The 27,844-nt window shown below is 40.4% G+C and overlaps 10 protein-coding genes across 10 annotated transcripts; 7 read left to right on the top strand and 3 right to left on the bottom strand.

Moving 5' to 3' along the window:
- Positions 1–6: 6 nt before the first annotated feature.
- EAF01_005385 (uncharacterized protein) lies at positions 7–4,329 on the bottom strand. Its single transcript, XM_038913638.1, has 4 exons — positions 3,805–4,329; positions 1,419–3,758; positions 1,258–1,366; positions 7–1,208 (listed from the first exon to the last, which is right to left on the bottom strand). The coding sequence occupies exons 1-4, from the start codon at positions 3,884–3,886 to the stop codon at positions 635–637; spliced, it is 3,105 nt and encodes a 1,034-aa protein (XP_038770087.1). The 5' UTR covers positions 3,887–4,329; the 3' UTR covers positions 7–634.
- Positions 172–531, top strand: EAF01_005386 (uncharacterized protein; the record flags this gene model as incomplete). Its single annotated transcript, XM_038913639.1, has 1 exon — positions 172–531. The coding sequence occupies one exon, from the start codon at positions 172–174 to the stop codon at positions 529–531; it is 360 nt and encodes a 119-aa protein (XP_038770088.1).
- Positions 4,330–5,901: 1,572 nt separating the features above from the next.
- On the top strand, positions 5,902–7,500 carry EAF01_005384 (uncharacterized protein; the record flags this gene model as incomplete). Its single annotated transcript, XM_038913637.1, has 1 exon — positions 5,902–7,500. The coding sequence occupies one exon, from the start codon at positions 5,902–5,904 to the stop codon at positions 7,498–7,500; it is 1,599 nt and encodes a 532-aa protein (XP_038770086.1).
- A 1,274-nt stretch (positions 7,501–8,774) lies between these two features.
- EAF01_005383 (uncharacterized protein) lies at positions 8,775–9,509 on the bottom strand (the record flags this gene model as incomplete). The annotated part of the gene is made up of 1 exon (XM_038913636.1): positions 8,775–9,509. The coding sequence occupies one exon, from the start codon at positions 9,507–9,509 to the stop codon at positions 8,775–8,777; it is 735 nt and encodes a 244-aa protein (XP_038770085.1).
- A 367-nt stretch (positions 9,510–9,876) lies between these two features.
- On the top strand, positions 9,877–10,596 carry EAF01_005382 (uncharacterized protein; the record flags this gene model as incomplete). Its single annotated transcript, XM_038913635.1, has 1 exon — positions 9,877–10,596. The coding sequence occupies one exon, from the start codon at positions 9,877–9,879 to the stop codon at positions 10,594–10,596; it is 720 nt and encodes a 239-aa protein (XP_038770084.1).
- A 673-nt stretch (positions 10,597–11,269) lies between these two features.
- EAF01_005381 (uncharacterized protein) lies at positions 11,270–11,971 on the top strand (the record flags this gene model as incomplete). The annotated part of the gene is made up of 1 exon (XM_038913634.1): positions 11,270–11,971. One exon carries the CDS (start codon positions 11,270–11,272, stop codon positions 11,969–11,971), a length of 702 nt encoding a protein of 233 aa, XP_038770083.1.
- Positions 11,972–15,610: 3,639 nt separating this feature from the next.
- Positions 15,611–16,782, bottom strand: EAF01_005380 (uncharacterized protein; the record flags this gene model as incomplete). Its single annotated transcript, XM_038913633.1, has 3 exons — positions 15,611–16,129; positions 16,187–16,502; positions 16,559–16,782. The coding sequence occupies 3 exons, from the start codon at positions 16,780–16,782 to the stop codon at positions 15,611–15,613; spliced, it is 1,059 nt and encodes a 352-aa protein (XP_038770082.1).
- Positions 16,783–19,523: 2,741 nt separating this feature from the next.
- EAF01_005379 (uncharacterized protein) lies at positions 19,524–20,334 on the top strand (the record flags this gene model as incomplete). Its single annotated transcript, XM_038913632.1, has 3 exons — positions 19,524–19,698; positions 19,847–20,120; positions 20,190–20,334. 3 exons carry the CDS (start codon positions 19,524–19,526, stop codon positions 20,332–20,334), a joined length of 594 nt encoding a protein of 197 aa, XP_038770081.1.
- Positions 20,335–20,409: 75 nt separating this feature from the next.
- On the top strand, positions 20,410–21,307 carry EAF01_005378 (uncharacterized protein; the record flags this gene model as incomplete). The annotated part of the gene is made up of 3 exons (XM_038913631.1): positions 20,410–20,460; positions 20,535–21,068; positions 21,164–21,307. 3 exons carry the CDS (start codon positions 20,410–20,412, stop codon positions 21,305–21,307), a joined length of 729 nt encoding a protein of 242 aa, XP_038770080.1.
- Positions 21,308–22,887: 1,580 nt separating this feature from the next.
- EAF01_005377 (uncharacterized protein) lies at positions 22,888–24,658 on the top strand (the record flags this gene model as incomplete). Its single annotated transcript, XM_038913630.1, has 3 exons — positions 22,888–22,910; positions 22,966–23,174; positions 23,232–24,658. The coding sequence occupies 3 exons, from the start codon at positions 22,888–22,890 to the stop codon at positions 24,656–24,658; spliced, it is 1,659 nt and encodes a 552-aa protein (XP_038770079.1).
- Positions 24,659–27,844: the final 3,186 nt, after the last annotated feature.

Below are 27,844 nucleotides of genomic sequence, written 5' to 3'. Positions count from 1 at the left end.
TTTGTTTGGAGGTTTCGCGGGGGATTCTAAACCTGGTCTCCGGCGCCAGATAAAATCCGAAAATTACAGAAACGAAACAACGATTGAAAGATTCACGAAAGATCTCCACAACACTTTACAATTCTGCGAATACCTCTCCAAAAATAAAAGGATCAAGATAAAAAAAGAACCATGGCGATGTCAGATACAACCACCACCACCTCTGCCTCTGCGGCTGAACCTGACACTCCGTACCAACTCCTGTTGGCAACGTATTCTTCCCCAAACAACGAAAAGTTTGAGCACGTCCATAAATTACCTACGCCGTCTGCATCAGACAAAGTCAGTGAGAGAACCGCATATTTAGGGGCATTACGGAAAGCTACAGGGGAGATGCAAGAAAGGATCAATAAGGAATTGACTGCACGAATGGAGGAAGATAAACTACGAGAAGTTGAAAGTGCAGATGGATCAAAGATTCATTGTGGGGTAATTGATGAAGCCAAGGAAGAAGACAATTATGGGGAGGAGGTTGTGGAAGAGGAAGATTGAAGTGTTTCTTCATGATTATAATATTCGATATTTGATGCTGCGCAACCGATTGTCCCCAAAACTCCGTCGCTATGTAGCTATTATCATTCACACAATCTAAATATCATCGACCTCCCCACGAACCCCGCGACGAAGATGGGCGTTGCACATTCGCTCGACTCAAACACCCATAATGTACAACAGAACTATCCGGCAAGACCGCAATAACACTTCCTCCCAATCTCTTATGGCAAACACCGCATACTCTCTCATCACTTACGACGACTCTCCTATTCCGTCCTCCCTGACCATTTGGTAAACCATCCCCTAATAATAATGTTGCTTGTGCACGCACAACTTCACTCTTTCTCAACCCTGCCACTATTCGGGATTCACTAACAATCGAATTCGCCGCTCGTATACGACCACGGAAATACGATTCGAGTTCTGCCACGGGAAGCTTCTCAGGTATCAAATCAAGAGTTGAGGATGCGGGCAGACGGGATCCGTGCCTGGATAGAAGTTCCAAAGCAGGTGACCAGTTCGGTTTATACGGTGGTAGTGGCTTCAAATATAAAGAAAGAAGGGTGTGGTATATAGAAGGCTGTGGGTCATCCGACTCGGATGTGGTAGCCCGATGTGTAGGAATTGGCGATGAAGTTGAAGCTTCTTGGTTCATATGGACCCGATTACAATATCTGAGCATGTTAGCATAAAAAATTTCAACGAGGACGTGTCAGAACTGACTCCTCTGCCTTCTCAAAGTCCTTGATCTTGAATACGTATATCTCGAGAGCCTGTTTATGTGAACCCATGTTACTTAACACCACAGCCTGAGCTTCGTAGAAATGAGAATCTATGGAGAATGTTAATAACTCTACGTTGCACCATTGACAATTGACACCAACCTTCTCTGTCTATCAACCCAAAGGCTCTTCCACATGAATATATGTTACTCGACCGCAAGAACGATACCATTCGTCCCATTAAAATTTGCCACTTCTTGGAATCTCTGTCCTGACGTTGTTTTAATTCTTGCATGTATGCACCGACGAGTCGATTATGAAAATCGGGCGTCATGTCATTGAGTTCATTGATCACATGCTCCAAATACCTGATTTCTAGATTGATATCAATGTCGTGCAAGAAATTAAGAACCCTCTCCCTCGGCAACGTTTCCGCGTTCTCTGTATCTGCCAAGAATATCTCCATCCCAAGATCGGGATCAGCTCGCAGAGGCCATTCAGCAAATTCAAGAATCAAATCAATCATCTCGGGAGGTAAGTGTTGTAGATATCCAATAGTTCTTTGAGGTCCATATAGTGTTGGTGCTTCTTCATTCTCTTCATCTCCCATGCCAAACTTCTTGAGAAGCTCGAGAGCAGGACGATGCAGTTTTTTGCCATGGAAGAAATCAACGAGATCATTGTATCTTCCTGTCTCTAAGAGCTTCTCATTGACCACATCCGGGTCACAGAAATTCGGCAATCGAAATAGTGGTCCCGCCAAACTGGGCATCGATAGCATATAGGAGCGGAAAAGAGTGGTGTCTACCAATTTTGCTGTTTCCAATAACTTTTGCTCCCGGTCATGATCAGCTTCGGTTTCGGACTCAGGAGCAGCCAAGAGGGAATCAAACGTCGGTTCAGGTGTTCCTCCGTGACCATTTTCTTTAGGAGGAATGATTTTGCCAGTCTCAGAATCAAGAAACTTCTTCAATCTAGTTCGCGCATCCACAAGAAATGCATTCAGCTCCTTGGCCGCTGTAATAAGGTCTTTCCCTTCAAGCGGGCCATCTTCAACAGGGACTGCCTTGATACTTGCATTGTCATTGTCTGAATTATCATGCTTCATGAAGGACCTGACTGATGATGTATCTGAGCTAGATTTCTGATGATTTCTGATCAACTTCTTCACTGCAGCTGGTTTCAATGAATCTTTGGAATCCGAATCGCTGTTTGCGCTACCATTAGATTCATCGTTGTCTGTTTCTATATCCCCGTTGTTCTCCTCGACAATTGAGAGATCGCCGGCTATAGCTTTCGGGTATAACTTGATCACACGTTCCGGAGGTGCCTCAATAGCAATAAATATATCAATCGCTGCGCGGTATCTGCGTTGATTGAAAAGAGCCTGAGCTTGCTCGATTTGTTGATCAAAGTAAAGTTTCGACTTGAGAGCTTCAACCTGCTTTACCCGTTCGAGTTTATTATGCAGTAGTGCATCTTCAAGCATATTAAGGATACTTAATGATTCATCATAGCGTCCTTTTGCTACAAGCTCGTCAATCTGAGAATCATAATCCGTAGCACCCATTCGCCATATACATCGCTCACTAGCCACATGGAATCCCTTTCCAGCGTGTGCCAAGCTGATATTCGGAGGGGGAAAATGGAGCTGATTTGCATTCGGAAGCGGTATTGATTGCAAAAGTGATAGGGTATCTGGATTCCTAACCTCAAGTATTCCTTTAGACGGTGCTTGAAGAGTAATAATATACGGATATGAATATCCAATAGCGTCTGGCGCTGGCTGCCAGGGAATTTGTCTTTTTTCCGTGGGTTTTCCTTCCGACGTAATAAAAAGAGAGTTGATGTCTTTTGCAAGCAGGATCTCTCCGTCTGCGAGTTTCGTTGCCAATGGCTTAGGTATATAGCCTCCGAGGCCCATGTAACCCATGCTTGCAGAGCCCATACCACCAAATCTACCGCCTTGGTTGCTGGTCGTACCTCCAATAGCTCCTGGTCCAACAATATCTTCGACTTCTTGCGTGTTGACATCTACAATGACATATCCAGAGTTCATGCCGCAGATGATCTTGGTAGCGGATGCCCAGGTCAACGTTCGAATGGATTCTGCGAGCGTTATCTCCGTCGTCTCGGATGATATCTCGGATTGATACCATGACCATACTAACAACCTTCGTTTGACAGCTACCGCAAGTCTTGAAATAATTTCTGGTATCCCCGTAGCTGGATCTTTGACAATATTTGATGTAACGGCGAAAGTGGAAGCATTTTTAGTCCTCGCCAACTGTTCCTGCAAAGTGTATGTCTGTAAATCGTGAATCGACACATAATAATTGGAGAGAGATATCAAAACGTTGGCTTCTTTTATTCGTGCGAGTTGCTCTATTGCTCGAGTAGAGAACTTTTCGACTTCTCGAAGTAAACCGACATTGACCGGAGTTTCGTTGACTTGATATATGCGTAAACTGCCAGTATTCAGACCTACTAGTAACCGATCGCCTATAAAGTATTAGTTGAGGCATCTCTACTTGAGCTGCAGACTTACCAAATGCAAGTACGGACTCGATCTTCGATTTGTCTCGTTGGCGAAGCTCAACAATGGGTCGAGCTGTAAAGGCGGAAAGCATGGCGTCTAAGAGCCAGCTTTGAATAAAATGAAGATTGTAGCTAGGGCACCGTTCACCGATTCTCAGTGCATGTTGTTTTCATATATCCATTCAGGTTGTGAGCTCTTTCATCCATTGGCGCATGTAGAATTGTTTTCGTGTTGTACCCTCTCAACTCTCTAGTACAGATGACGATGGGTAGTTTTACCGAGGCTTTGCCGGAAACCCAACATCATTCGACCATCCTTTTTCAGGAAAATGTGACGATTCACCACAGCTGAAATGCCAAATCTCATATTGAGTTAGACTTTAAGGGCTCACTGAGCTTGATATAATTGACGAGTTTGTCAGTTTTTGGCAACCATGGCACACTGAATGTCTATTTACACAATAACACTGCTTGAGGGCTATAGTGTCTGTCAGAAGATATGCTGCAAGGTTGCTTATTACGATTAATAAGCTCTCATGTACGGCTGGTGGGTAATATATTTGGAACTCGTTGTAGAACAATTAGAATGAATATATCCTGTTTCAAAACGGTACAGCATATAGAATAGTGATAGAATTTCTGAATAGTTTAATATAAGGTACAAATATACTTCGTCTTTTTAAATCTTTTTAATCAAAGTGTGTGTAATTAAGATACTTGATTTAGATAGGAAAACCTTTTATACTTTATATAACGTGGTTTATCATCGAGTGGCCCACTTTCATCTCAATTTACACTTTCAAACCCATATTATTCAACAATAATTGAATCAATTGATTGAAACTATTAAGAATCTAATAATCTAGGATCTATTACATTATTTTGATAGGTTCTTGTATTATATCCTGTCTTTCCGTATTTACTACAATATCGATTAGAAGATGCTTCCCCATTAGAATTCCCCCCCTTTTTGACGCTCATCGCGTTGAATCTGAATATCAACCTCTTGCTGAGATAATATATCAAGAGCCTTTTGTCCAGTGAGCACTCCTCCTTGACGTAATTGAGTTTTTTTTGCGCGTCGATGTTTGCTTAATGCCTCATTTGCTGTCCGAAGTGTACGATTCTCTGTACTTAAAAGTGTATTCTCATGAGCTAATCTCTCTGTACTCTTAGCTAGAGCTAGTACAGTTTCGAATATAGGTGTAGGAGAGCTTGATTGATGACGAGTTATTCAAGATTTAACTAATATTGATTGAGAAAGAGCTTCTGTTGGGTTGCGAGGGGTTTGAGAGATCCATTGATATAGGTCGAAAGAGGGGGGGGTAGGTGTGCGAATTTGAATATCTAATTTCGAGAGTACAGCTTCAGGATTAAATAGGATTAAACCTGTTCCTCGGAATCCTGATTTCATATTCTGAGAGGTGATTGATTCCTCGTATACAGTTTTAAAAGCTATAAAGAATTCAACCTTCGAAATATAATTGATATATGCCTTGATAAATCTATCAATTTAACCACCATATGAACGTTTTAGATTGCTAAAACAGTCAACATTAAGTGGTTGAATTAAATGACTTGAATACAATGGTAAACATAAACATATAATATCGTTCTCTTTGTAGTATATTTGAAAAGCTATTGATTCGTGACTTTCATGCCCATCCAGTACCAACATTCGATATTTGCCCTTTCTTTGATTCTTAGTATGCTTATCGAAGTGTTTCAATCATTCTAAACTCGTCTCATTATTCGTCCACCTATTAGATGTAGGTTTAATAGCCCATTCCGTAGGAAGATTCGTTTCGGTGTACCAATTGGAGAGATGAACTTGTCCTTGAACTACTAGAAATGGGGGAATAGTTTCACCCTCTCCATTTCCGCATATTATTGCTGTAGCCCATTCTCGATTACCTGGCTGTACTGTCTTACTTCTGCCATTTTGTTCAGCACTAGTTAAGTCAACTACCCCACTTTCCGACCACCCCCTCTTTTCGACCACCTCAAAAACCACACCGCTTTGAGTAATTATAAAATTTATACTTTGAATAACTCAACAATGCTTTAATCAATTGATTTGAAATTTTGATATTATTATAATTGTGATATGAAGAATAGATATACCGAAGAAGATATCGCAGAGGCTCTTAGAGCGATTACAAATGGAGCAAGCATACGAAGAGCTAGCTTGGATTATGGTGTTCCACGTACCACACTTCACGATCGAATATATGGTGGAGTTTCGCATCAAAAAGGCGCCCAAATACTTCAAAAGTTATCTCCAATTCAGGAGAATCGACTAGCAGAATGGATATTAGTACAGGAAGCTCTTGGTACTAGCCCTACACATCGTCAAATCAGAGAGATGGCAGAGCACCTCCTTATTGTACGAGGGGAGGATCCCTCACTTGGAAAGAAATGGATACATAGCTTTTTTCGAAGGCATCCTAATATTGGAACTAAGAAGCAACATCAAATCGATTCTGCACGAGTTTCAGGTGCTACATCTGATATTATTAAGAAGTGGTTCCGGAACCTCGCAATCCCTGAAATCAAGGCTATTAAGCCGGCCAACAGATGGAATATGGATGAAGCAGGTATAATGGAGGGTCAGGGTCTTAATGGACTAGTAGTAGGAAGCACTGATCGAAGATTTATTCAAAAAAAGCAACCTGGATCTCGAATTTGGACCTCTTTTATAGAATGCATTTCAGCCAATGGAAAAAGCATTACTCCCCTTGTAATATATAAGGGAAAATCAGTTCAACAACAATGGTTTCCAACAGATTTGACTCTATTCAAGGGTTGGAACTTTACCGCTACAGAAAATGGATGGACTACAGATGCTACAGCTTTAGAATGGCTGAAAAAGATCTATATCCCTCAAACTACCCCTATTCAGCCGGAAAATTCAAGACTCCTCATTTTGGACGGACACGGAAGCCATGAAACTACAGCATTTATGTTAGAATGCTTTAATAACAACATATATCTCTTACTTCTCCCACCACATACGTCACACGTACTACAACCACTCGATTTATCTGTGTTCTCACCCCTAAAAAGTGCATATCGAATCGAACTTAATAAATTAAGTCTATTATCCGATTCCTCACCAATTGGAAAGCGCAATTTCCTTTCTTGCTATCAGAAGGCTAGAATAGAAGGTTTAACTATTCAAAATATCAAGTCTGGGTGGCAAGCTAGTGGTCTTTGGCCCAAAAATATGGCTAAACCTCTTATGAGTCGACTTTTGCTTGAAAATAGCAATAGAGAGGTTTTATCACTTAATCCTGAATCTGATGATGATCCTATTCTTCAATGGAATATATATTCATCGTTTATTCAATGGAAAACCCCTCAAAAAGGAGCCGATATCAGAAAATATAGAGATATAATGATTCAAGAGAAGGAGATCGATTTGCCAACACGAAGATTACTATTTCGCAAGATTATAAAAGGATTCGATGCTAAGGATTATGAACTCTTAGAGGCAGAGAATAAGATTAGAAAGCTAGAATATCAATTAGATGAAGCATTACCTAGAAAAAGGCGAAAGGTTGTGGTATCTCCAAATTCGAAGTTCGCAGGGATTAGAGCTATAAGGCGTACACAAATTGAAGCTGGAGATCGTGAAGATGAGGTAGATGATAGCTCTAGTGCTATAGAAAGTGATTCTACAGGCGATTTCATTGAAGTTCAATAGTTATTGAGTTATTAAAGTTTTAAGTGTAGATAATATGAATTTTTTAGGTGGTCGGAAACAGGGGGTGGTCGGAAAGTGGGGTAGTTGACTTACTACCATTGCTGCACATATAATCCTCATCATAAAGCCTGTTTCGTCGAAATTGTAGAAATCTCCGTCCAAAATACCGTATTTCACTCGCATATTCGCAACTAGTCGAAACCACTCTTCAAGAAGCTTAGGATCCTCGCAGAGAGCTCTTTGAAAGTCATAAACACGACTAAAACGTGTCTTTAATTCGATTCAACGCTTTACGAATCGATGCGCCTAGAGCTTCCCAACGCGTTTCGCACCCCTCGATTCGAGAATATCATTCACCATATCTTCCACATTCTTTAGTTTAGGTGGAAATCCTCTTAAATCCATATCGAGTATATATTGAACAATCACCTCTTCTTCTAATTCTGTAATCTTATGACGATTCGCTCGAGTTTCTGTACGAAGAGGTAAACCTTCCATTCTATGTCGAAGAGTCGTACGAGGAATATTATAGAGCATAGCAGCCTTTCGAATGCTTAATTTTTTATCTTTATGAATAGCTTCGATAGCAAGGAGTATACGAGCTTCTTGATTATTCGAATTCATTATAGGTTGTTGATAAAACGCGTGTTGAAAGAGACAGGTGTAAATTGAGGTGAAAGTGGGCCACTCGATGATAAACCACGTTAAACAAATCAATTTCATATATGCTTGTGATTAATTATTAATCGAACATAGATGCTTTATTTTCATGTGATATTGCTCGGCATCGATATTGAGAATCACACCTCTAATAAATACATTGGCATCTAAGTCGGGCAATACATGTTCATTTCACTTAGATAGTGGATGGGAAAACCTGGAGATGTTGTCATTGCTCTGTAGTGGCGGGCAAGTAAATAATGCAGTATTGATCCATTCATCAACCTCAGTAAACATAATGAATACCTACCTACCTAGGTAGCTTAAGCAAAGAAAACTAAGAATCGTGGTGAGCATGTTCCCTATCTTGATCTCAGTAGTAATAATATGGGATCAATTGACCTCATATTCTTTTGAATGATACACCGTGAAAGGGGATTAGCAATCGTTACCCTGTCCATACAAACGTTCATTGCTCAAGATATAGTAATTGATCTACTGAGTTATTGACCCCCATCTACATTTCAAATTCTTGATATACAGCTCTTGCAGGAGAAGTTGCCATGGCGAACATAGGAGACCATGATACCTGCACCTGCCTCAATCGACGATCATCACATGTTCTTGAAGCAATTTGGGGCACCTTTTCGGAAAGTTACCATTCGAAACGGTGGTGGCGTCCCATCCCCCTCCTTCTCCCATATATCCCGCCACGATCTCATGGTATTCTCTGTTATGAGACTTTCCAGTTGCTGATTGGGGTCCATAGGGTCGTCATCAAAACAATCCAATCTCAAACCATCAAAACTAGTTCTTCGCCCCTTGTAACGCAATTGGGCGCCCACAACGAGTAGCAACTCAGGGGTTGTAGTTCCAAAGTTGAGGGATCTTTGCGGCTCAGAAATTTTGAATGCCTTGAGAAAGTGGGGTAAGCCATTACGAGCCCATGAGCGGTTTGCTGTGACAGCAAAGGACGACAATTCAGAGCTTCTCGGACTTTCTGAAACTATTCTGTCTAATACTTGTATCTCTTTTGCGCCTGCATCGAGGGGTAGGTTGCGTTTAACGACCGATGTACTTTGAATGAGGATAGTATCGTTCTTCCATTGAACGTATGTGTTGAAACAAGTGGTGAAGTGGCGGAAAAATACAGCTCGAGCTTCTGAATTGACATGGGCTAGAGAGGGCAGACGATGGCAGCGAGCTGAACATTTACAATGTACAGCAATCCATCCGATCTCTTTACGACTCACGAAAGTTGGATAGATCTCAATGTTTCTCCCGCCAGGAAGAGTATGCTCCCAAATTTTGATGCGCAATTCAATCGGGAGGTTTAAAAACGATTGCATAGTTCGTTGTCTCGTTCCCGCGAATGTTTGATGGAGATGAGTTGATAACGAATGTGCTGTAATCTTTGAGGAAGTACGGCAAAAGAAGAAAATACATGTGAAGCTGGTCTGATTTGATGTGGTAGTAAGCTAACAGGGATTGGCTGCAATCGGCAGCAGTCAGCTTCAGCTTCAGCCTTAGCCTCTTACCCCTCACTTCAATCTTTGATTTACCATTACTCAAATACATATCAGACAGTTCCGTTCGCCATGACTGCTTGTTGCAATCCTTTCCTAAGTGTGAAATGCGAGGTAGTTCTCTCATGTTTCAATTTCCTCCGACCAAAATTAACCGACAGTCAACCTACCTATTACAATTAATTGCATCATGTCGAGCTTCCCACAGTTCGCCCTTCTCCCAACCGAGTTACAGCTTCAGATATGGTATTTTGCACTGGAGGTACAGGAAGGACACATTGTCCCAGTGGAGAATTTACGATATGGGCGTCCCAGAAAATTCAAACCGCATAACTTATACTTCGTGAATTGTGATTCACGGAGGACGTATCTCGGATATCACAAGAGGAATTTGGCCCGCTACCCGAGGCTGGGAATCGTGGTCTTCGACCCGAGGATAGACATAGTTTTGGTAGAAGTAGGCTGGGTGAAATGGATCAAAAATGCTTTGACCCAGATCAGAGATAGACCAGAGGGCAGCGTTATGAAAGATGTCCGCAATATCGCCATCGCCGTATTCAGTCTCAGTCACGACGGGCTGCAAACGCTTCCCAACTCGATGGGAAATACTATTGCAAGAGTGTTACCATCCCTTGAAAACTTCGTCTATGACTTCGGATATGACTCGAGAAACCCCTATTTTGAAAGATTATATAGAGCGAATCGAGGGATTGATTATGAACTAGGTTCACAAATTTACATGCGGAGAGAGGATGGAAGACGAGAGGAATTTTTAGTTCAGTCGACACGGGAAATGTTGGAAGAATATCAGCGCAGCGAGATCCCTAAGTGGAACATTCCAAGGGTACTGTCAACGCTTGATATTTATCGGGAAACAATCGATGTGCGGAGACTATTGGCAGAAGGATAAAGGTGCAAGTCTTCAGATTGGTTGGCATAAAAGTCTACTTGCCTTGAAAGAAAAAAAAATGAGATTGCTATTTTGATCTTGGGGAGTTCCTTTTGGCTATCGGATGGGACAAGGCGGGACTTGCGACAAGCCTCATAACTGGGGCGAATTCAAAGGCATTGCTACCAAGATGACACAATCTGGCTGTCATTCTTGAAGGTGTAATCAACGGAGATTGGGTAACGAATCTAATGATCACCACTTGAGACACAAATATGATATAATCAAAAGATAACGTGTTTTTGAGTTGAATGTTTTCAAGCAAGAAGAAGAAGGTACTACCTTCTAATTTACGAAGGAAATGAAGATAAAACAAGATGTGAATGAATTGACACGGTTTTCTTGTAGGCTGTAGCCTCGAGCTCCAGGAAGGCCATGTAAAAATAAAAACCTACATTTTGGCACGTTCGGCCTCAGGCTCACATCTTATCCAAAACAAAGCTAAAATTTATGTGGTGATAAGGACAAACGAAACGATTGATTTGAGATTCGGCCAGAAGAAGCAATTTTGCAGCTCCACCACGAATTCATTCATTAATGAACTCTTAGCCATAGAGATTATTCAACCTCAATACGAGCCGAGAATTGACGCTATACACGACCAGATTTGGCGCCCCGCGTCACCTCATACACCATGCCTATTCTCCCATCAATCCACCCCTCCATCTCCCGTTCTTTCACACGAACTTTCACATCCACTCCTCGCATCTTCGCAAAGTCCACGAAACAAAGGCTAGCAGTCGAGCACGCAGACGTTCCGCCATATCCTTACGGCCCCTCGCAATTTTACAAACAATCCAATTTCGGTCTGTACGGTCTCCAGAAGATTCGTTATGGTAATATAGTTTCGGAGAAGAATGAAATTAAGACAAGACGGCATTGGCGACCCAACGTGCAGAGAAAGCGTCTCTACAGTCCAAGTCTAGGGAGGCAAATAAAATTGAGAGTCACTACTAAAGTGCTGAGGACGATCGATAAAGCGGGAGGATTGGATGAATATTTATTGGGGGAGAAGACGCAGAGAATAAAGGAACTGGGAATGGGAGGTTGGAAACTAAGATGGAGGATTATGCAGACGGAGACTATCAAGGAGAGGTTTAGGGCACAAAGGGAGAAGATGGGGTTGCCGCCGAAGGAAGAGGTTTATTTGGATGAGAATGGGTTTGGAATCACGAAGGAAGAGATTATGGAGCAAGTCAGGAAATATGATGCAGCTATGGCAAGGAATGAGGAGGTCGTTATAGATGAAGAGGCCCAAAAAGCTACTGAATCTGAGATTGTGGAGGAAAATTTCATGGCGGAAGAGCAGTACCAGGAGAGAAAGCCAATATTATAGACGTGAAGATCATGTATGATCAGGATGTTTCAGTATCTGTCATGTATAAGTATATACCCGAAGCAAGACTACGATGCATAGCACTAGAACGCGTCAGAAATCTTCAACGTTCAATTTTTGATGTTTCGTTTTCATCTCAGTCACAACGACCGCTTTGGAGTGCGAATACTCCCGAATACACCCCCTTCTGGTCCGACAACTTTCATTCAAAACGTGCTTTGGTTTTTTCCAGATCGAATTATTGTCTTCCGAATGATGGGATTCTCACAAGTGCGAGACCATCAATCAATTTGCAGTGAAAAGGGTGAGGATCGACATGTTTTGCATGGTAGGACTCATTCTATCATAGACTTTGCCACGTACAAGGAGTCATAATACACGTGACACTCTCCCCGGACCAACATAAGAGCCGGGAAATGGAGTCTCTTATTCTATAATAACGAGCCCATCCATGGAATACTATAAATTGCATCAGAGAGAATCGTTGAACTACCAGTTTATGATCATCCCATCTCAATCATTAGAAGTCAATGGACCTCGAACGGCAGTTCGCCACCAAAGGCACGACTAAATCTTTATATTCTCTGTATCTGTAGACGTGAGATCAGCTACGGATGGGAAGCCTTTAGTACAACGTCTCGGAGACTTAAGGATTGCCGGGTGATGCTGTGTGACATGGGCTTATTCCAGTCCGTCATGATTGGTTTCAGACAATCCTGTCACATCCACGAGAATCCGGATAATTTAGGTATATACTTCGATAGATGTCTAACTAGTCTGTTCCTTTTTCTTCGAGAAGTGTTATACCAGTACCAATAGCTGCAATAGCTGTTTTGGAATTCTTATGTGGTTCAAGCCAAGGTCTTGACTGGAGTGACCATTTACTTGGCCAGGCACCCGAAGATGATGCACCCTCAAGTTGTACATTTGATTGGAAATTCACGGAAAGTCTCGTTATTAAGTTTACATAGGAAAATAAATCAATAGCAGATGTTGGCATTCAAAAATGCTCTATATCACAACTCAAACTTCGAGCAGTGCAAGGTCCCGGGTAATCTGAATTCGTGTCAAATTGTTCATTAATAGAGCATTCTGCATCAAGGTTCTTTTGTATACTTTCTTTATAACATCTAATCAAGGTCTTTGTAGGGGAGTTGGTGCTTACTACTCTTTTTCATGCTATTTATGTTTCCCACACACCACCAAATTCAGACATATGGCTTTTTGGAGGTTATTGGTGCATATTAGTGTAACGATAAATGTTGGACGGGTAGCGAGTGTCTCTTGTTCATGCGAATCTGGATCTGGTATAGACGACAGGAAAACCCGCACCCAAAAAATTTACCGAAAAATTTAGTCTTATTGGATTGGTCGGTATGTAGAATTACAGAAGATCAAGTCAATTAAATGCACAGCATCGAGCACAAATATACGAAAGGAGGAGATCATATCCTACATCAACCTCCATCAACAATAACAACACCATCTTCTCCAAATCAAATCATTTTACGTCAACACCCCAGTGTGCTACCTTAGACAAGTTCAGCATATCTCAACAACAAAACTCGCGTTTTCTCACAGTTTGAAACCATTTCTGGTTTGAGGAGTAGTGACCTCTAAGTGTTCATACCTCGTATAATCTATGTAACATCACAGCAGAAATGGATTTCGTGGTAAGTGAGCTTGAACTGATTTTCTTTGACCTAGAGTGAATCAAATGATATGCATACTGTCAAATGAGTTCATTGTCCTCGTGTACACTAGCTTAGCATGAGTCTCAAGATATATGTTTTCTCTTGATTCCATAGTCATAATATGATAATCGTTGCAATGCAAGCCTCATAATACCTACAATACATACTCAAAGTCTCAATGTTGATAATTGATAGTGAAGGAGCCTGTCGTATTTTGATATGGATAAAAAAAATTGATAATTCATTTTGAATTCGAGAAATCACTACTTGCATTTGCAGAAATACAAACAAAAAAAGCAAAGATATGGATGATTGGTTGAAATAATGACCAGAATTACAGATGTGCAACAGGAGGATTAGAGAAACCCACGAATTGTAGAGATGCAACAAAAAGAAAGAGGGGAGCAGATATGATGCCGACGAGAAGAGATCTGACATAAGAAGTAGCATTTGAGCTGATACCTGGAAACAATAAGCTAAAGCCATCCAAAATTGGAGGCCGGACATAGAGAATTTAGTGAAAAGTATACTCGTAAAAGCCCGCGACTAGCAGGGAATTCTGCAAACTTCTCGAGAGCAGCGGAGTTTGAATCGAGCCCCTGAAGATGAAAGCTTTCAAAGAACGATGGTATAGATATGTTTCTTGCAACGGCTTTAATTGCAATACCTTGCTACCATGACGTCTTAGAATGCCTCATCAAAAAGCCGTTATAAAACAACGAATCAAAGCGTTGATGAAATGCGTGATCATTTATCAGCTCAGAAGACAAAGAATGGAGTAAGCTCACCCGACCATACGACGGAGGGGTCGAATATTATGAATTTAGTCATACATCATCAGCATCGATAAGAATATCTCCGGAGACCAAGATGCATACTAATCAACATAAAGCCTTGGAGCACTACTGTGGTTCGGTGAAATTTGATTGTCAGCGCAAGACAAACCACGAGGGAAGACAGCTCAATGATTACTGTAGTCGGCGATTCTAATATGAGATTTGAGGGTGTTTTGAGGGTATTCCGAGATTGTGAAAGTAAGATATCAAGGTCAGATGGCCCGCCAAGTCTATTCCAACAGATTGCCGATGATATTCAGCTCTGCATCGATCGTCCTGCCGTCAGGTCACAGCCAAGAAGTAACAGACCGTGTTGGCACGTGCAACCCCCAACAACGATGTAGGCGAGGTAGGTATCTCGGGTATTCGTACCATTAGTTTTATACAATTTGAGCTTGACATGTCAAGATTCCTTTTAAAAAGCGCGTACCAAAAAAGAGTGGAAGGTTCCCCAAAAATTAGGATTTGGGATTTTTGTCATTTCCGGAGTTACATTTTAGGGTAAAAATGGATGGGAACGGATTAGATAATAAGACATGAAAACCCTTGGTGAAGGTTACATCTTTGAAGTTACTGATTTAACTGCATGTGGCTGAGCGGCGAAGTTGTGCCACATGAAAGTGGGGTATCTCAATATCAACCTCATCGAAGATACCTACCTACTTCTACATATCGTTTTCACATGGTAACGTCAAGCATGCTTGTTTGAAACCATGTCGCCTCGAGCCTGCTCAAAAGAGCGTCGATGCAGGATTGTGAGTGGAAGTCACCAACCATAGTACCGCTAGATATATCTCACCTATTCATCTGGTGCAATGCCACCGGTACCTTGAGAATACCATGACCAGAGGATTGCTAAGTGGAGTCACTAATCAATCGTGTCCAATATCAGTTTTTGGGGTTTAAATCATCATAGCATTAATGTTTTTATCTATATCCCTATTCCTAACATGTATACAGAAGGAGAAAAAAGCCAAAGAAGCGCCATCCTACCCTGCCAACCTTGGCAAACAAAAGAGAGTAGTAAGGTCAACAGGTATCTTTGGAGCATGAGTAACCCTGTTCTGTCTTGGCGCTGAATGAACGAGATAACTATACCACAATCTAATCTATTTCGTGGCCAATAGTCTATCCTTCAACATCTTATCCAGAGGTGCAATAGCAGACTCGTAATCATGAACATCATCCTTCTCCAGCACAGACTTTCCAGCCGTCATGATCATACGCTCTGGAGCGGGTACACTCAAGTATGGCTTGACCCTAACTCTATGTGCTGTTCTGAAAACTCTCATTTGCTTGACAATGTTGTTCATTTGTTCCTCGATCTCGTCATCTCCTTTTGTCTTAGCCTCATTGCGAAAGCTATGCTCAGCGATTGTCTCACGGAATTTGCGTTGCAAGTTTGGAATGTAGCGTCGTGTATTCTCCTCGTTCAAGTATCTCTCAAGTCCTAGGAAAGCATCCATGATCTGTGGTAATAACAATTGATTGCCCGAAAGACCGTCGTATTCAGTATATTCTCCGGTGACAGGGTCAATATCACCTGCAGCCCAGCCTTGAAATCCTTGTGCATAGTGCATCCAAACCTTTCGAGAAATTTTGGATTCATGCATGGTTTCGTAATAGGTCTTGAGGGGTGTGCGTAATTCCTTGTTGATTCCTTTGAGTGATTATAGGGTGCCAACACGGTCACCACTAGAATATTGTTGAAGAGCTGTAGTTACTATATGGTAAATTGGGAGAGCTTCTCTTTCAATGTGAGGAAAGACATAGCCAAAGTGGTATTCGGCAGATTGAATGAGATCATCCATTGTGGGATTGATCGGGTAGACAATCTGATCTTTATCATCAAAGTTGCAGAGGTAGTTACTCGCGACGTTACCACCTTGAGATATAACACCGTATTGTCTCTTGAGGTATAGCCATACAAGGTCGAGATAGGCAGGGAAATCAACGACTTTTTCTTCCTGAGCAAGTTTAACTATGGGGATTGTTCCCCATCTTGCAATGTTAGCGAGAACTCCATTTTTTGTGCGACCTAGAATAATGGTACTTACCGGAAAGAGTGTCTAGACAAAGCAATACAAGCGAAGAGACCATTCCAAGCTGCCCTTGATAGAACGCTCTCATCATGTTCTGCTGCATCTAAGAGGGTCTTTACTTCTTCCATATTGACTTGATCATTGTAAAGTGTTCTCATCTGTACACGGAAGTCCAAGCATCGTTGAAAGTTCTTGACATCATTGCCACTAAGTTCTGCGATTGATAGAGCAGGTGCCATAGCTTAATAGATATCGTGGAATGATCGAAGGACTTCTGGCCAAGCATCACCATATACAGTTGTAGAAGGCCATGTTCCAGCTCCATCAATCTCGATTAAATCTCGAAGTGAGTTCTAAGCAGCATGAGGCTCATAAGTAGTGATCTTTTCCAAAGCCACATGTACATCACCAACTTGTGACTTTTATTGATTTGATCTTCCAAGGATAGCTTTGCAATAAAGATTGAGAAAGAGGCCAAAGATGGCAACAGGAAATAGATAGAGAATAGATAAATGAGTATTTGCTATGATCAAATCTAAGTTCGACATCTTGAAGAGATTAGTAGGATCAATGGTATAAGAAACCCGAGAATATTGGTTCAAAATAATGTTTTATGTTCAGAAGATGTGAATGACTGAAGTCTCAATACTTTATAGATAATGATGATTGTTGAAAGCTTGTTGGATGAATGGATGGCGTTACTTTGAAGGAGGATAAGGGGATATTTATGGATGTCTCAATAATCTCACATTGCTGGTACCATAAGGCTATACTCCTATTCCGCCATCACTGAATTACCATTGAAATGTCAATTTCTACCTAGTTTGGCTAGCAGAGGTCGTGGTTGTAATTCCATCATAATATCATTCTATTCCTACAGAGAATAATCCACTATCCTGACATCTTCTGTATCGAGTGTTACAATGTACCATGCTCGGCGATGTAGTATCAAATCGTTCCCACTCCGATGCTACTTAAAACGACTAGCTCATTCGCTTGAATATCTCCATAATTTAATTCTCCTGAAACCTTAAAGACGTATGGCAACAATGCTTTCCGTGACTACAATGTGGAATTCAGTGTATCCACTTTCCTTCGTTATTAGAATGCCTAATTGGGCAATATGAACCTTGAAGGTTTATAGTCTTACAGGATGAAGCGAACCTATCAAGAAAAGCCCGGTTACATAGTGTTTTTGGATGAAATAGAGATATAATACTAACTCCGGTATACGTATGATATGACATCATTCAGCGAACTACGCCAGGAAAATCATCCGGGCTTTTGTGTTTGGTTGAATTGATTATTACATGCATGAAACTAAGACTTTTGAGATAATATCTTGTTCCTACGCGTACACAATTTAATAAAGTATTTTATTTCGACCATGGAGATATCTAATGTAGGCTACCTAAAGAAGTAGGAAAATGCATACTGCGGAGAGTGTTTAATTACACAAGCTTTTTTGCAAAGCATGGTTTATTTTGAAACAAACACATAGCATGATTATATATTAAACTCCTGGGTTACAGCATAACAAACGATACAAAATTTGATGCAACTTATGGGCAGCGCAGGAAATCTGATATGAAGGTCATTTACAAGATCCGTATTCCTACGAGTAAAATGTTGTGGATATAACAACAAGCTTTTAGTGTCCAATTAGTTTGTCAGGAATAAGACATTTAAGATCGATTACTACTGGTCAGAAAGTTCTATATCTTGTAGATCACATTTCGAGGCTCATTGCATTAAACTGATGGAATAATGGACTGACAAAAAGGTAATACAAGGAAGTTTCTTGTAAAACTTAAGAGTCATTGCGTTTCTTAACAATACTGGAATGTAAGAGTATATTGTTGCGGATATTGTTCAAATTATAAATTATCAGAAAAGTAATGATGAGAAGGATTATGATAGCATTGGTCTCTGTTGACTAGTCAATTACTTAGAATTTCTTGTCATCTCATCTTAGTATATCACCTTATATTTTGGTACTATGAGATGATCAATACAAGTTGAAGATACACCTGTATATCTTTTTGCAATCTTGGGTTGATTAAAATGCTTGTCCCAGCATTGTTCGTTTGGTTCAGCCGTGATTTTCACGTTTTCTCGTGGCAGATGCACTCAAGGAAATTTAGTTGGTTACACCAGTTTAAGGCTTTAAGGTTATAATATCAACTGCAAACTCCATTTCATTGTGCAACTTTAAATTTTAATGATTAAATATTTGACCTTTTAGAGCCCTCCTGGGATCAAGTGCCTCCTACTCCATTAAAGGAAAAAAACTTGGAATATTGCATCGTTCTTCTCCACGGAATTGCTATAGAACATTTCCGCATTGCTCCAGTATACAGTCTCAGGTGCATTTAATATATGTTATTTCTGCAATGTTATTCGATGTAAACTTGAGGGCTTCTAAATCAGTATCAATAACAGGATGAATCCAGAATCTAATGAATCACTAATCCGGAGATATAAGTTACGAAATCTTACCCCAATTTCAAAAGGAGTCGTGAGCACGGGATTGCAGAGGTTCTTACCAGTTTACCCGTTGAAGAATCAAAGAAGCCTCCGTGGAAGAACCAGGCTGGATTATATGAGTGTAAATTACAATTCCGCAAACCCCTCTGGTCAGAATTACTGTATACTGTTCTTAAGTATTACGTATAATGGTTCATTTGTTCAGCAATTATTGGCATTGTGGTGAGATGTTAGATATAAGTGGGGTTTGGCGAGGCTAGAGATCTTACTTCGGCTAGCATGAGGTTCGTATGGAAGAGAAATAGAATTGAAACACATAGTCAGTAGTGTGCGGAAAAGAGCCGAGTTCATTTTTCTAAAGGCCCAGACTATAAGCATATATATATATGTTCAAGTCTTCAAAAGGGACAAAGATTCTATATCTTCATTCAGTTGCGTGTTCGTTAACTGTTATACTTTACTTAATTTGTTATTATCTCCAATAGCAACTAAAATGGAAGCTCTAAACAGAACTACGAAGGTTGTTGAAATAGAATTACCTATATCTAGATTCGGCCAATACTTAACGGCCCCGAACTTGGCTGGTGGTCTTGTTATTACCTTTCTTGTGCCATTCATATATCAGATTGTTTATTACAAATATTTCCATCCTCTCAAAGATTTTGATGGTCCTTTTTGAGGATCAGTAACCAGACTTTGGCACACATATTAGAACATTAGGGGAATCGAATTGGAAACTTATAACTGCCTATTCAAGGAGAAAAATAGTATATCCAACTTTTAACTCGATTATATAATCTCCCATTTCTAATACAGTTATAGCAAACATTCTCCGAATATCACCAACTGAACTTTTAATCCCATCAGTCTTTTCCCTTCCTCAAATTTATTATTATCAAGCTATCAAGACAAAATGGTACGTTACTGGTGTATTTGGTCCAGGAGAATCAGTCTTTAATATACAGCAACATTCACACCATGCCCATTTCCGTCGACTAATCGCTAAACTATACTCGATATCTAAGATGGTCAAGAATAAATCTTTTATTGATGATATTATTATTGCTTGGATCAGAAAATTGAATGACATGTTTGCTCAACAAAACAAAGCTTTTGATATGTCGAGATGAACAACCTTTGCTACATTTGATGTTATTAGCTTGGTCGGATTCAAAGAAGCCTTTGGCTTTGTGGATATTGCTATTGATGTTGATGATTTGATTGAAGAATTATATAAAGAATTCTTTTACTTTAGCATTATTAACAGAATGTATCCTTTCGTTGAGTTCATTAAGAAGACTTGACTAGGACGTTTCCTTGTCTTTAATGAAAATGATAAGGGAGGAATAGGGTTTTTGATCAGATAAACGAACAGAATTATGAAAGCTAGACAAAAGGAACTTGCTGAGGGAGGAAAAGATAAAGGCAGAGTTGATTTGCTATAATCGTAAGACAACCTTTTCTTGTTTGTCTTAGAGAAGGCTAACAAGTCAGATTCTATGAGGCTCGCAATACCCAAGGTCAATTGTTCATCAAAGATCATATTCGAGCCGAATGTATGTTATTATTTACCGCCGGTGCTGATACTACCGGCACAATAGTGGGAGCAATGATGGCCTACCTTCTTTCCAACTCTACAGTTTACACTAAAATGGTGGCTGAGATTGACGCCGCTATTGACAATGGTGTATTATCTACCCCTGTCCCGGCAGCGGCAGAAGTTTCCAAGAACTGTTTATACTACGTTGCTTGTGTCAAAGAATCCTTACATTTATGTCCTTCAGCCCCTAATATCTTCCCTCACCTTGTCCAAGCTGATCATGCTCCACTTGTAATTAACGGGAAAACCATTTCAGTTGGAACTAAAGTTACCAGTACTACGTACATGGCGAACCGTGATCCAGTAGTTTATGGAAAAGACGCGGATGAATTCAGACCCGAAAGATGGTTGGAAAACAACGGAGAAGCTGGTAAAGTGTTCGATAAATATCTTGCTACTTTCGGATATAGCATTCGAAGTTGTTTGGGTAAGGATCTTGTAATAATTGAATTAATAAAGACTCCTTTGATAATAAGTAATTCTAACTCCTGATGCGTTTGTTATCTGTTTAGGTTATTACTAACAATGAACAGTTTTTCCGAGTATTCAATCCACGACTGTGCCTCTCAAGCAAAGAAACTCTATCCCCAAAACGTATTTTGGTTGGCGCTATGTTTTATTGGGATGATATTTGGATGAAGCTTGAGAAAAGAGATATTTCTGGATTCACCTGGTAAGAATACTAAAGGGAAGGAATAAAAGTCACGACGAACATACAAGTAAATAAGTTTTGATTATCAGAAGTCAAGCTAAGATTGAATTTGTATATACGATTAGTTTTTTCTGGGGTCTTTATACATCCCTTGCAATCTCATACAGGACATGTCCTTGATGAATACCGGGTCTATGCACTTACAAGAAAATAAACAATAAAAAGATCTTATTCTTACTTGATAATTGAACAATAAATCAACTGTTGAATATAATCTATTAATACTACTTTGAGTATATTGAGATGCTTATAAAATATTATAATATCTATATAGTATAGAGTTTTTGAGTAGGAAATATATCACAACATTAGTTTATATAAAGTGAATTTTCTATATGTTTTCGCTTACAACAAAGCGGCATTCATCAAAAACAAGCCCTCGTAGTTGTAAGGAGATTTAACTTATTTATATCAATTGTCCCTTAACCCAGAACCAATTCTAATAACTGTGCCACACAGTAACCTTATGTATGATTTAAGCAACGGCGATACGGCATCAACATTTTAATGACGTGCCAAGTACAAGAAATAGTTGAAGGATCCAAGGACACAGGCAACCGGCGTGACTGACCTTATTGAAAAGCTAAGATAAAGAATGAATGATCATTCTATCCATAACCGCCGAATGATACCGAGTAACAATACATGCATTTTGCGCAGTGTAAATCGATTATTGACTCAAACATTCAAGAGCTTGACCGGTCAGATCTATTCCGCAATCCACAAAAACTCCCGAGGTCGATAAAGTAAGTGGTGCCACGAACCGTGGGGGAAGTTGTGGAGGCTTCCTTCGGCTAGAAGCACGGGTAATAGACATGTAGCGTAGTACTCGGGTTCCAACGGCCCCAGCATTCGCTAAGTGATTTGAATGCCCCCTGGAATGTTTGGGTGGTGTGATTTGCACACGAGGAAAAAAATTGTTTCTATGAAGTTTCTTCTCATGTCTTCTGTCGATCTCAGAATCTTCACCGGTACCAGAATTCGACGAGAGTGAGAAAATAACTGGTGATTTATATCTTCTTACCGAGTTCATTAGAGTAGTGCTAGAGTAATTTCCGACATCATGTTGCTGTATCAGAACTAATCGTGAACAGGTTAAAGCATGCATCAGGGGGTAATTTGGAGTAACACTATCGGACTAATTTGTGGATAGATCGACAAACTTCACCAGATTTAGACTTTCCCGCGCTCTTGTTTCATTTCAAAATAATCTCAATAACGAGAACGAGAATAAACGATATTTAGCCTATCTTTTTGGCATACAAACTTAATTGCATGTTTGGTGGTGAAGGATTACGAGTACTTCCCTTCACCATACATTCATTTCTATTGTTGACTCCCTCTCTTGTTGGATCGAACATCGCCGACTATAACATTTGATTATAACATTAGTGGCAATTGTGCGCTCGAAACTTCTTTCCCAAATCCCATCGACTCACGCGGGTAATCGTTGCGCGGTTTTAATCAATCCTCATCCTTCAGAATTCGACATCCACAACTTGGTTACAATACCTGAATTCCAAACATCCTATCTGCTCTACAACCATGTTGTGGGAACGAACTACTGCGTGAGTCGTATCATTTAATCCCTGAAACGCCGAGAATGTTCTGATGTTCGAATAGATTTGTGACTGGGGTTTTATCTTCAGCTAAAAGCCTTGAATATCCCAAATTATCTGCACGTACGACGGGTATAATTGACAATTATTTGACGACTCAAACTCCGATCTCCCTTCAGGGTATACTAAATAACATTGGTCCCGATGGTTCTAAGGCTGAGGGCGCGAGTGCCGGAATTGTTGTTGCAAGCCCAAGTACAGTTGATCCTAACTGTGAGTCGATCGACACCCTCAAGCTCGGTATGTAACACTGACACTAATCTCGATTAGACTTTTACACCTGGACTCGTGATTCGGCTTTGACTTTCAAATATCTTATTGATACTGGCAATTCGAGCCTCCAAACTCTTATTGAAGATTATGTTACCGCTCAAGCAAAACTACAAACCGTTGACAATCCATCTGGAGACTTAGCGACAGGAGCAGGTTTGGCAGAACCAAAATATTACACCAATGAAACTGCATTTCTAGGTGAATGGGGACGCCCTCAACGTGATGGACCAGCTTTACGCGCCATAGCTTTGATTTCATTTGGCAACGATCGCCTTACCTTGGGACAAAATGATACTGTCAAGGATATTATCTGGCCAATTGTTCGGAACGACTTAGCGTATGTTTCTCAATATTGGAACTTTTCTGGGTTTGATTTATGGGAAGAAATAAATGGATCATCCTTTTTCACCACCGCAGTTCAACATCGAGCATTGGTGGAAGGAGCAAAATTCGCCACTGCCCTTGGAGAATCATGCAACGACTGCGAGGAGCAAGCCCCCGAAGTCCTTTGCATGCTACAAGATTATTGGAATGGAACTAGCATCGATTCAAACATCCACGTACAATCAACAACTTATGATCGTTCCGGATTGGATTGTAATTCAATTTTGACTTCGATACATACTTTTGATCCCGATCAAGCTGTGGGATGTGATTCTACAACTTTCCAGCCTTGTTCAGACCGCGCTCTTGCAAATCACAAAGTATTGGTCGATTCTTTCCGCTCTATCTATGCTGTCAATTCAAATGCATCGACAGGACAAGCTGCAGCTATCGGACGTTATCCTGAGGATATTTATCAAGGAGGAAATCCATGGTATATATGCACATACGCTGCAGCAGAACAACTTTATGATGCTCTATGGACATACAACAGTACAGGAAGCATCGCCGTAACTGACATTAGCCACGCTTTTTTCACAGACTTAGTCCCCGAAATACAAACAGGTACATTTGCCAGTGATTCGAGTCAATACAAGGATATCATCAAAGCCATGCAAGATTATGCAGATGGTTTTGTATCGATCGCTGAAACATACACACCAGAAGATGGAGCACTAGCCGAGCAGTTTTCTCGCGAAAATGGTACCGCTTTAAGTGCAGTAGATCTTACATGGTCCTATGCGTCTTTCCTCACCATGCAACGAGCCAGACAGGGAAGTTTTGGTCCTAGTTGGGGAGCTGCATCTGCTATTGCTAAAGGAGTGCCGGATAAATGCTCGAGTGGTGGTGTTAAGGGGACTTATTCTATATCATCCGCAACTGCATTCCCTCGAAGCGAAGAGGGAACTTTTGGAACAAAAAGTGGTTCGACTAGTGACGCGGGAACTGGAACTGGTACAGTTACTGGTAGTGCCGCCAGTGCGACGACATCAAAGAGCGCTGGGAATAGACTTATGCCTATTGGTTTCTTTCTACTTTAGTGTGGGATAGAAGCTTACCAGACCTGGTTCGGGCAGGGAGTGCTGTAGTCTTGGTAAGATGTCTTCGCGGAAGTGCTGTACAGTTTTATTATGATTTTCTTGGTCCAAGATGTGTATATATAATGTATGCCAATGAATGGGTGTATTGGCTGATGGCAAGAGATAAGAAACATGGTCAAATAATATTAATCTCGGATGGTTCTCCAATTGATATCGCTATATGGTATATAAATTTATTACTAAGTATTCTTTTGCCTCGTGATTTGTTCTTGAGTCGATGATACAAGACTCCTAATCTTCATTTGAACCCTTTTCATGTGATCATTGTTGCGAGATACCGCAGAATAGGGGTTTGCTTTCGAGATGTCATCTTCACAAGGAGGAGGAGCGTTCGATATGAGATTCTCCGAAGTGGCATTGTCAGCGTAGGGCTCAGGGCAAGGTCACTTTTCCGTGCGTCAAATGCATTCTGATGCTGATTAAAATCAATGTATCTGGAGTTCGCTGTAATGCTTTTAAAATCTTGAGATTGATATCCTTACTTTCCAATAGTGAGAAATTACCAGAGGTGATGGTTTGTAAGTAAGCTCTTGTTCTCGGCCCTAACGGGACACAGTCTGCAATGAGAGAAACCCCCTTCATTTACAAGTCTTGCCGAGATAAGTATTCTGTCAGCAAAGTCATATACGCGAAACAAGTGGCAAATTAAATGAAACTTCTGATTTGATTTAACAGATCAGTTTATTGATTACCAGACCATCAGTCAATAGGAGTCTTGCTTTTGCATGTGAGATCCTGGTTCTGCATTTTTTATTGGCTACTAGATTGCTTTTAAGCACCTCGTTGTTACCAAGTGGCTCTAAACACAGCCTATCACAAGAATACGAATCCGGAGGATGTAGTGTATATAATAAGGAATGACTAAGTTCAGCGACTCGGGAGTAGCCCATAATGTAGTTGAAAAGTAGGGTGAACACAACCTTGCAGCTATATTTATCCGGAATTCTCAGTATGAGATGAATTTGGCAAGGCACTCAACGAAGATTAAACAGTACAGCTACAAGATTGAAGGCTAGATGAGAAACTCAGTCTCTCGGTCATTCCCCTTCTTTTAAGTTTCAAGAAAGAAACTGTTCACCACTTATCCTACAGACTGACGTTGAGACGAATGAATGTATTGACCTGGCTGGACTACATCCGTCATAATATATGTGTTCGCAACGAGAGACTGGAAATACCTAGACATAAAGGGACTGGAAAGAAGCCACGTTTCTAGTTTTCTTACGGGACATTGAGGAATGAGATACAAGTATCGAAGAATATATATTTCTTTCACGTGTTTGTATCAACATTTTCGAATATCACTCCATGTTAGAATTTTTGGCAGAAGCACTGCCCCTTCCCGAATAGCAAAAATCGATACTCAGAAGAACCGACTCACCAAATAATTTTTTCTCGAACAAGGAGTTGGCCTCGAAGTCTTTGCCGTAATGCAAACCTACGAGACCGGAGGCTTGTAATACCTATAGGAATAATCGATATAAGGATCGCTGAATTGAAGATGGCAATTCGCGAGAAAGATCTTGAGTTCAAAAAATTCTGATATCGACTTGAAGGCATTTCGAATTCCTTTCAAAAAATTGATCCAATCACTACCGCTTTCACTTTACTTCAACAAGCAGCTCCAGACGAGAAAACTGCCTGCATGGATCATCTGGATGAAAACCAATCATGAGAAGGTAGAAGCTACAAAAATAACTGCTGCTTCTTGAATATGCAATCTCAACCAACAACATTCTTCACATCCGTGGAGTCATGCAGTTACAGTGAGACTACTCAAATTATATATGTACAAATTATGGCTATACCCCGTATGGAGTTGGTGAGCCTTTTCATATAAACTTGCTTATGTGCACAACCTCCAACCTATATGCTGCTGTTGGAAGGGTAGTTTTCCATGATGATAATATCAATTGGTATACCCCAACTACCGGGTCGATGGAACAGTATTATTTGAGAAGTATCGAATACCTAAACTATAGTGTGATCAAAGAGCAGGGCAATGAAGATCTTGCACTGAGCTTTACAGAATGACTGGAGAAGTTCCCTGGAGGGGAGAAGGGAATTATATGATTCCGAGAACGATTATGGATTCTATGAAGAAGGATGTGGAGACGTGTATGAGACTTGAGGATATGACCACGTTGTCGAAAATATTGTGAGACTCTCAGTTCAACCTGAACCGGAGGTTGGTACGACTGCAGGTGGATAGTGCTTTTTGATATATCATTTATACTATTCCTTACCTGGAGAAACTCATTTACAGTATAAGTAGACTCAAACAACCTCTTGTTTCTTTGGACTGATCATACCTAGATAACCAATATCATCTATTGGAGACACACATCGGTGGTTTTATGCAAGAGTTTCAGGACAACAGGAGATTGATTTACGTTCGAATCAGAGTTCAACGCCAGCTTCTGAATACTGTTAAAATATTTGGGAGTAAATGGAGGTAATGCACACAAGTTTTCGCTCCAATTATATGGGTAACTATACTCACGTAATCTCCAATCGTAACTATATACCTTAGCGAGACCTTAACAGAGTGTAAATTCTGCATCGAATGCCGATAGTGTGTTTAGATGGATTGTCATTGTTTTATGGGCGATATTTCAAGATATCAAGTGTATTAGACAAACTTGTTAAGCTGTAGAGGAATGTCACATAAATAGGAATTCAAGGTTAAAGTAAGGATACATTCCATTTGCCTTTTTAGTACAAAGAGGCAGTATTATACTGTAAGGGGCTAATCTTACTTTGTTTCCGAAAGATTTTATGCATGTAATATGTAAATAAAAGCGGAATGTAGAATGTAGAATGTATGTTATGTACGGGGTTACTTTATTGCTTAGTGTTATGATAATAATATATGAGTCATGATATCCGTTTATAACAATTTGCAAGATGAAGTTGGGCTTGTTAAAGGCATTTCTAATTGTGGTAATTGCTCCGTTATGATTACCTGGCACTTTCCTTTGGTTGCGATAATTCCCACTACCACGATGACCATCATGACACAAACTATTTACCTAGTAGTTGATATCCTTTAAATTAAACATGTGTTTTTGCTGTATCATTTCTGCACATTTAATATGAAAGATTCAATGCTTTCCAACCTTGGTA

Source organism: Botrytis porri (assembly GCF_014898465.1).
Source record: "Botrytis porri strain MUCL 3234 chromosome Unknown BPOR_007, whole genome shotgun sequence".
NCBI classification, from domain to species: domain Eukaryota; kingdom Fungi; phylum Ascomycota; class Leotiomycetes; order Helotiales; family Sclerotiniaceae; genus Botrytis; species Botrytis porri.
The sequence above is the reverse complement of the archived record's forward strand: the minus strand, read 5'-3'. Positions and strand labels throughout refer to the sequence as shown.

Bases quoted from the DNA above. Each gene is read 5' to 3' on its own strand.
- EAF01_005385 (XM_038913638.1), bottom strand. From the start codon at position 3,886: ATGCTTTCCGCCTTTACAGCTCGACCCATTGTTGAGCTTCGCCAACGA. The intron at 3,759-3,804 runs GTAAGTCTGCAG...AATACTTTATAG, and splicing joins CGAGTCCGTACTTGCATTTG to GCGATCGGTTACTAGTAGGT. The intron at 1,367-1,418 runs GTTGGTGTCAAT...CATTCTCCATAG, and splicing joins TGGGTTGATAGACAGAGAAG to ATTCTCATTTCTACGAAGCT.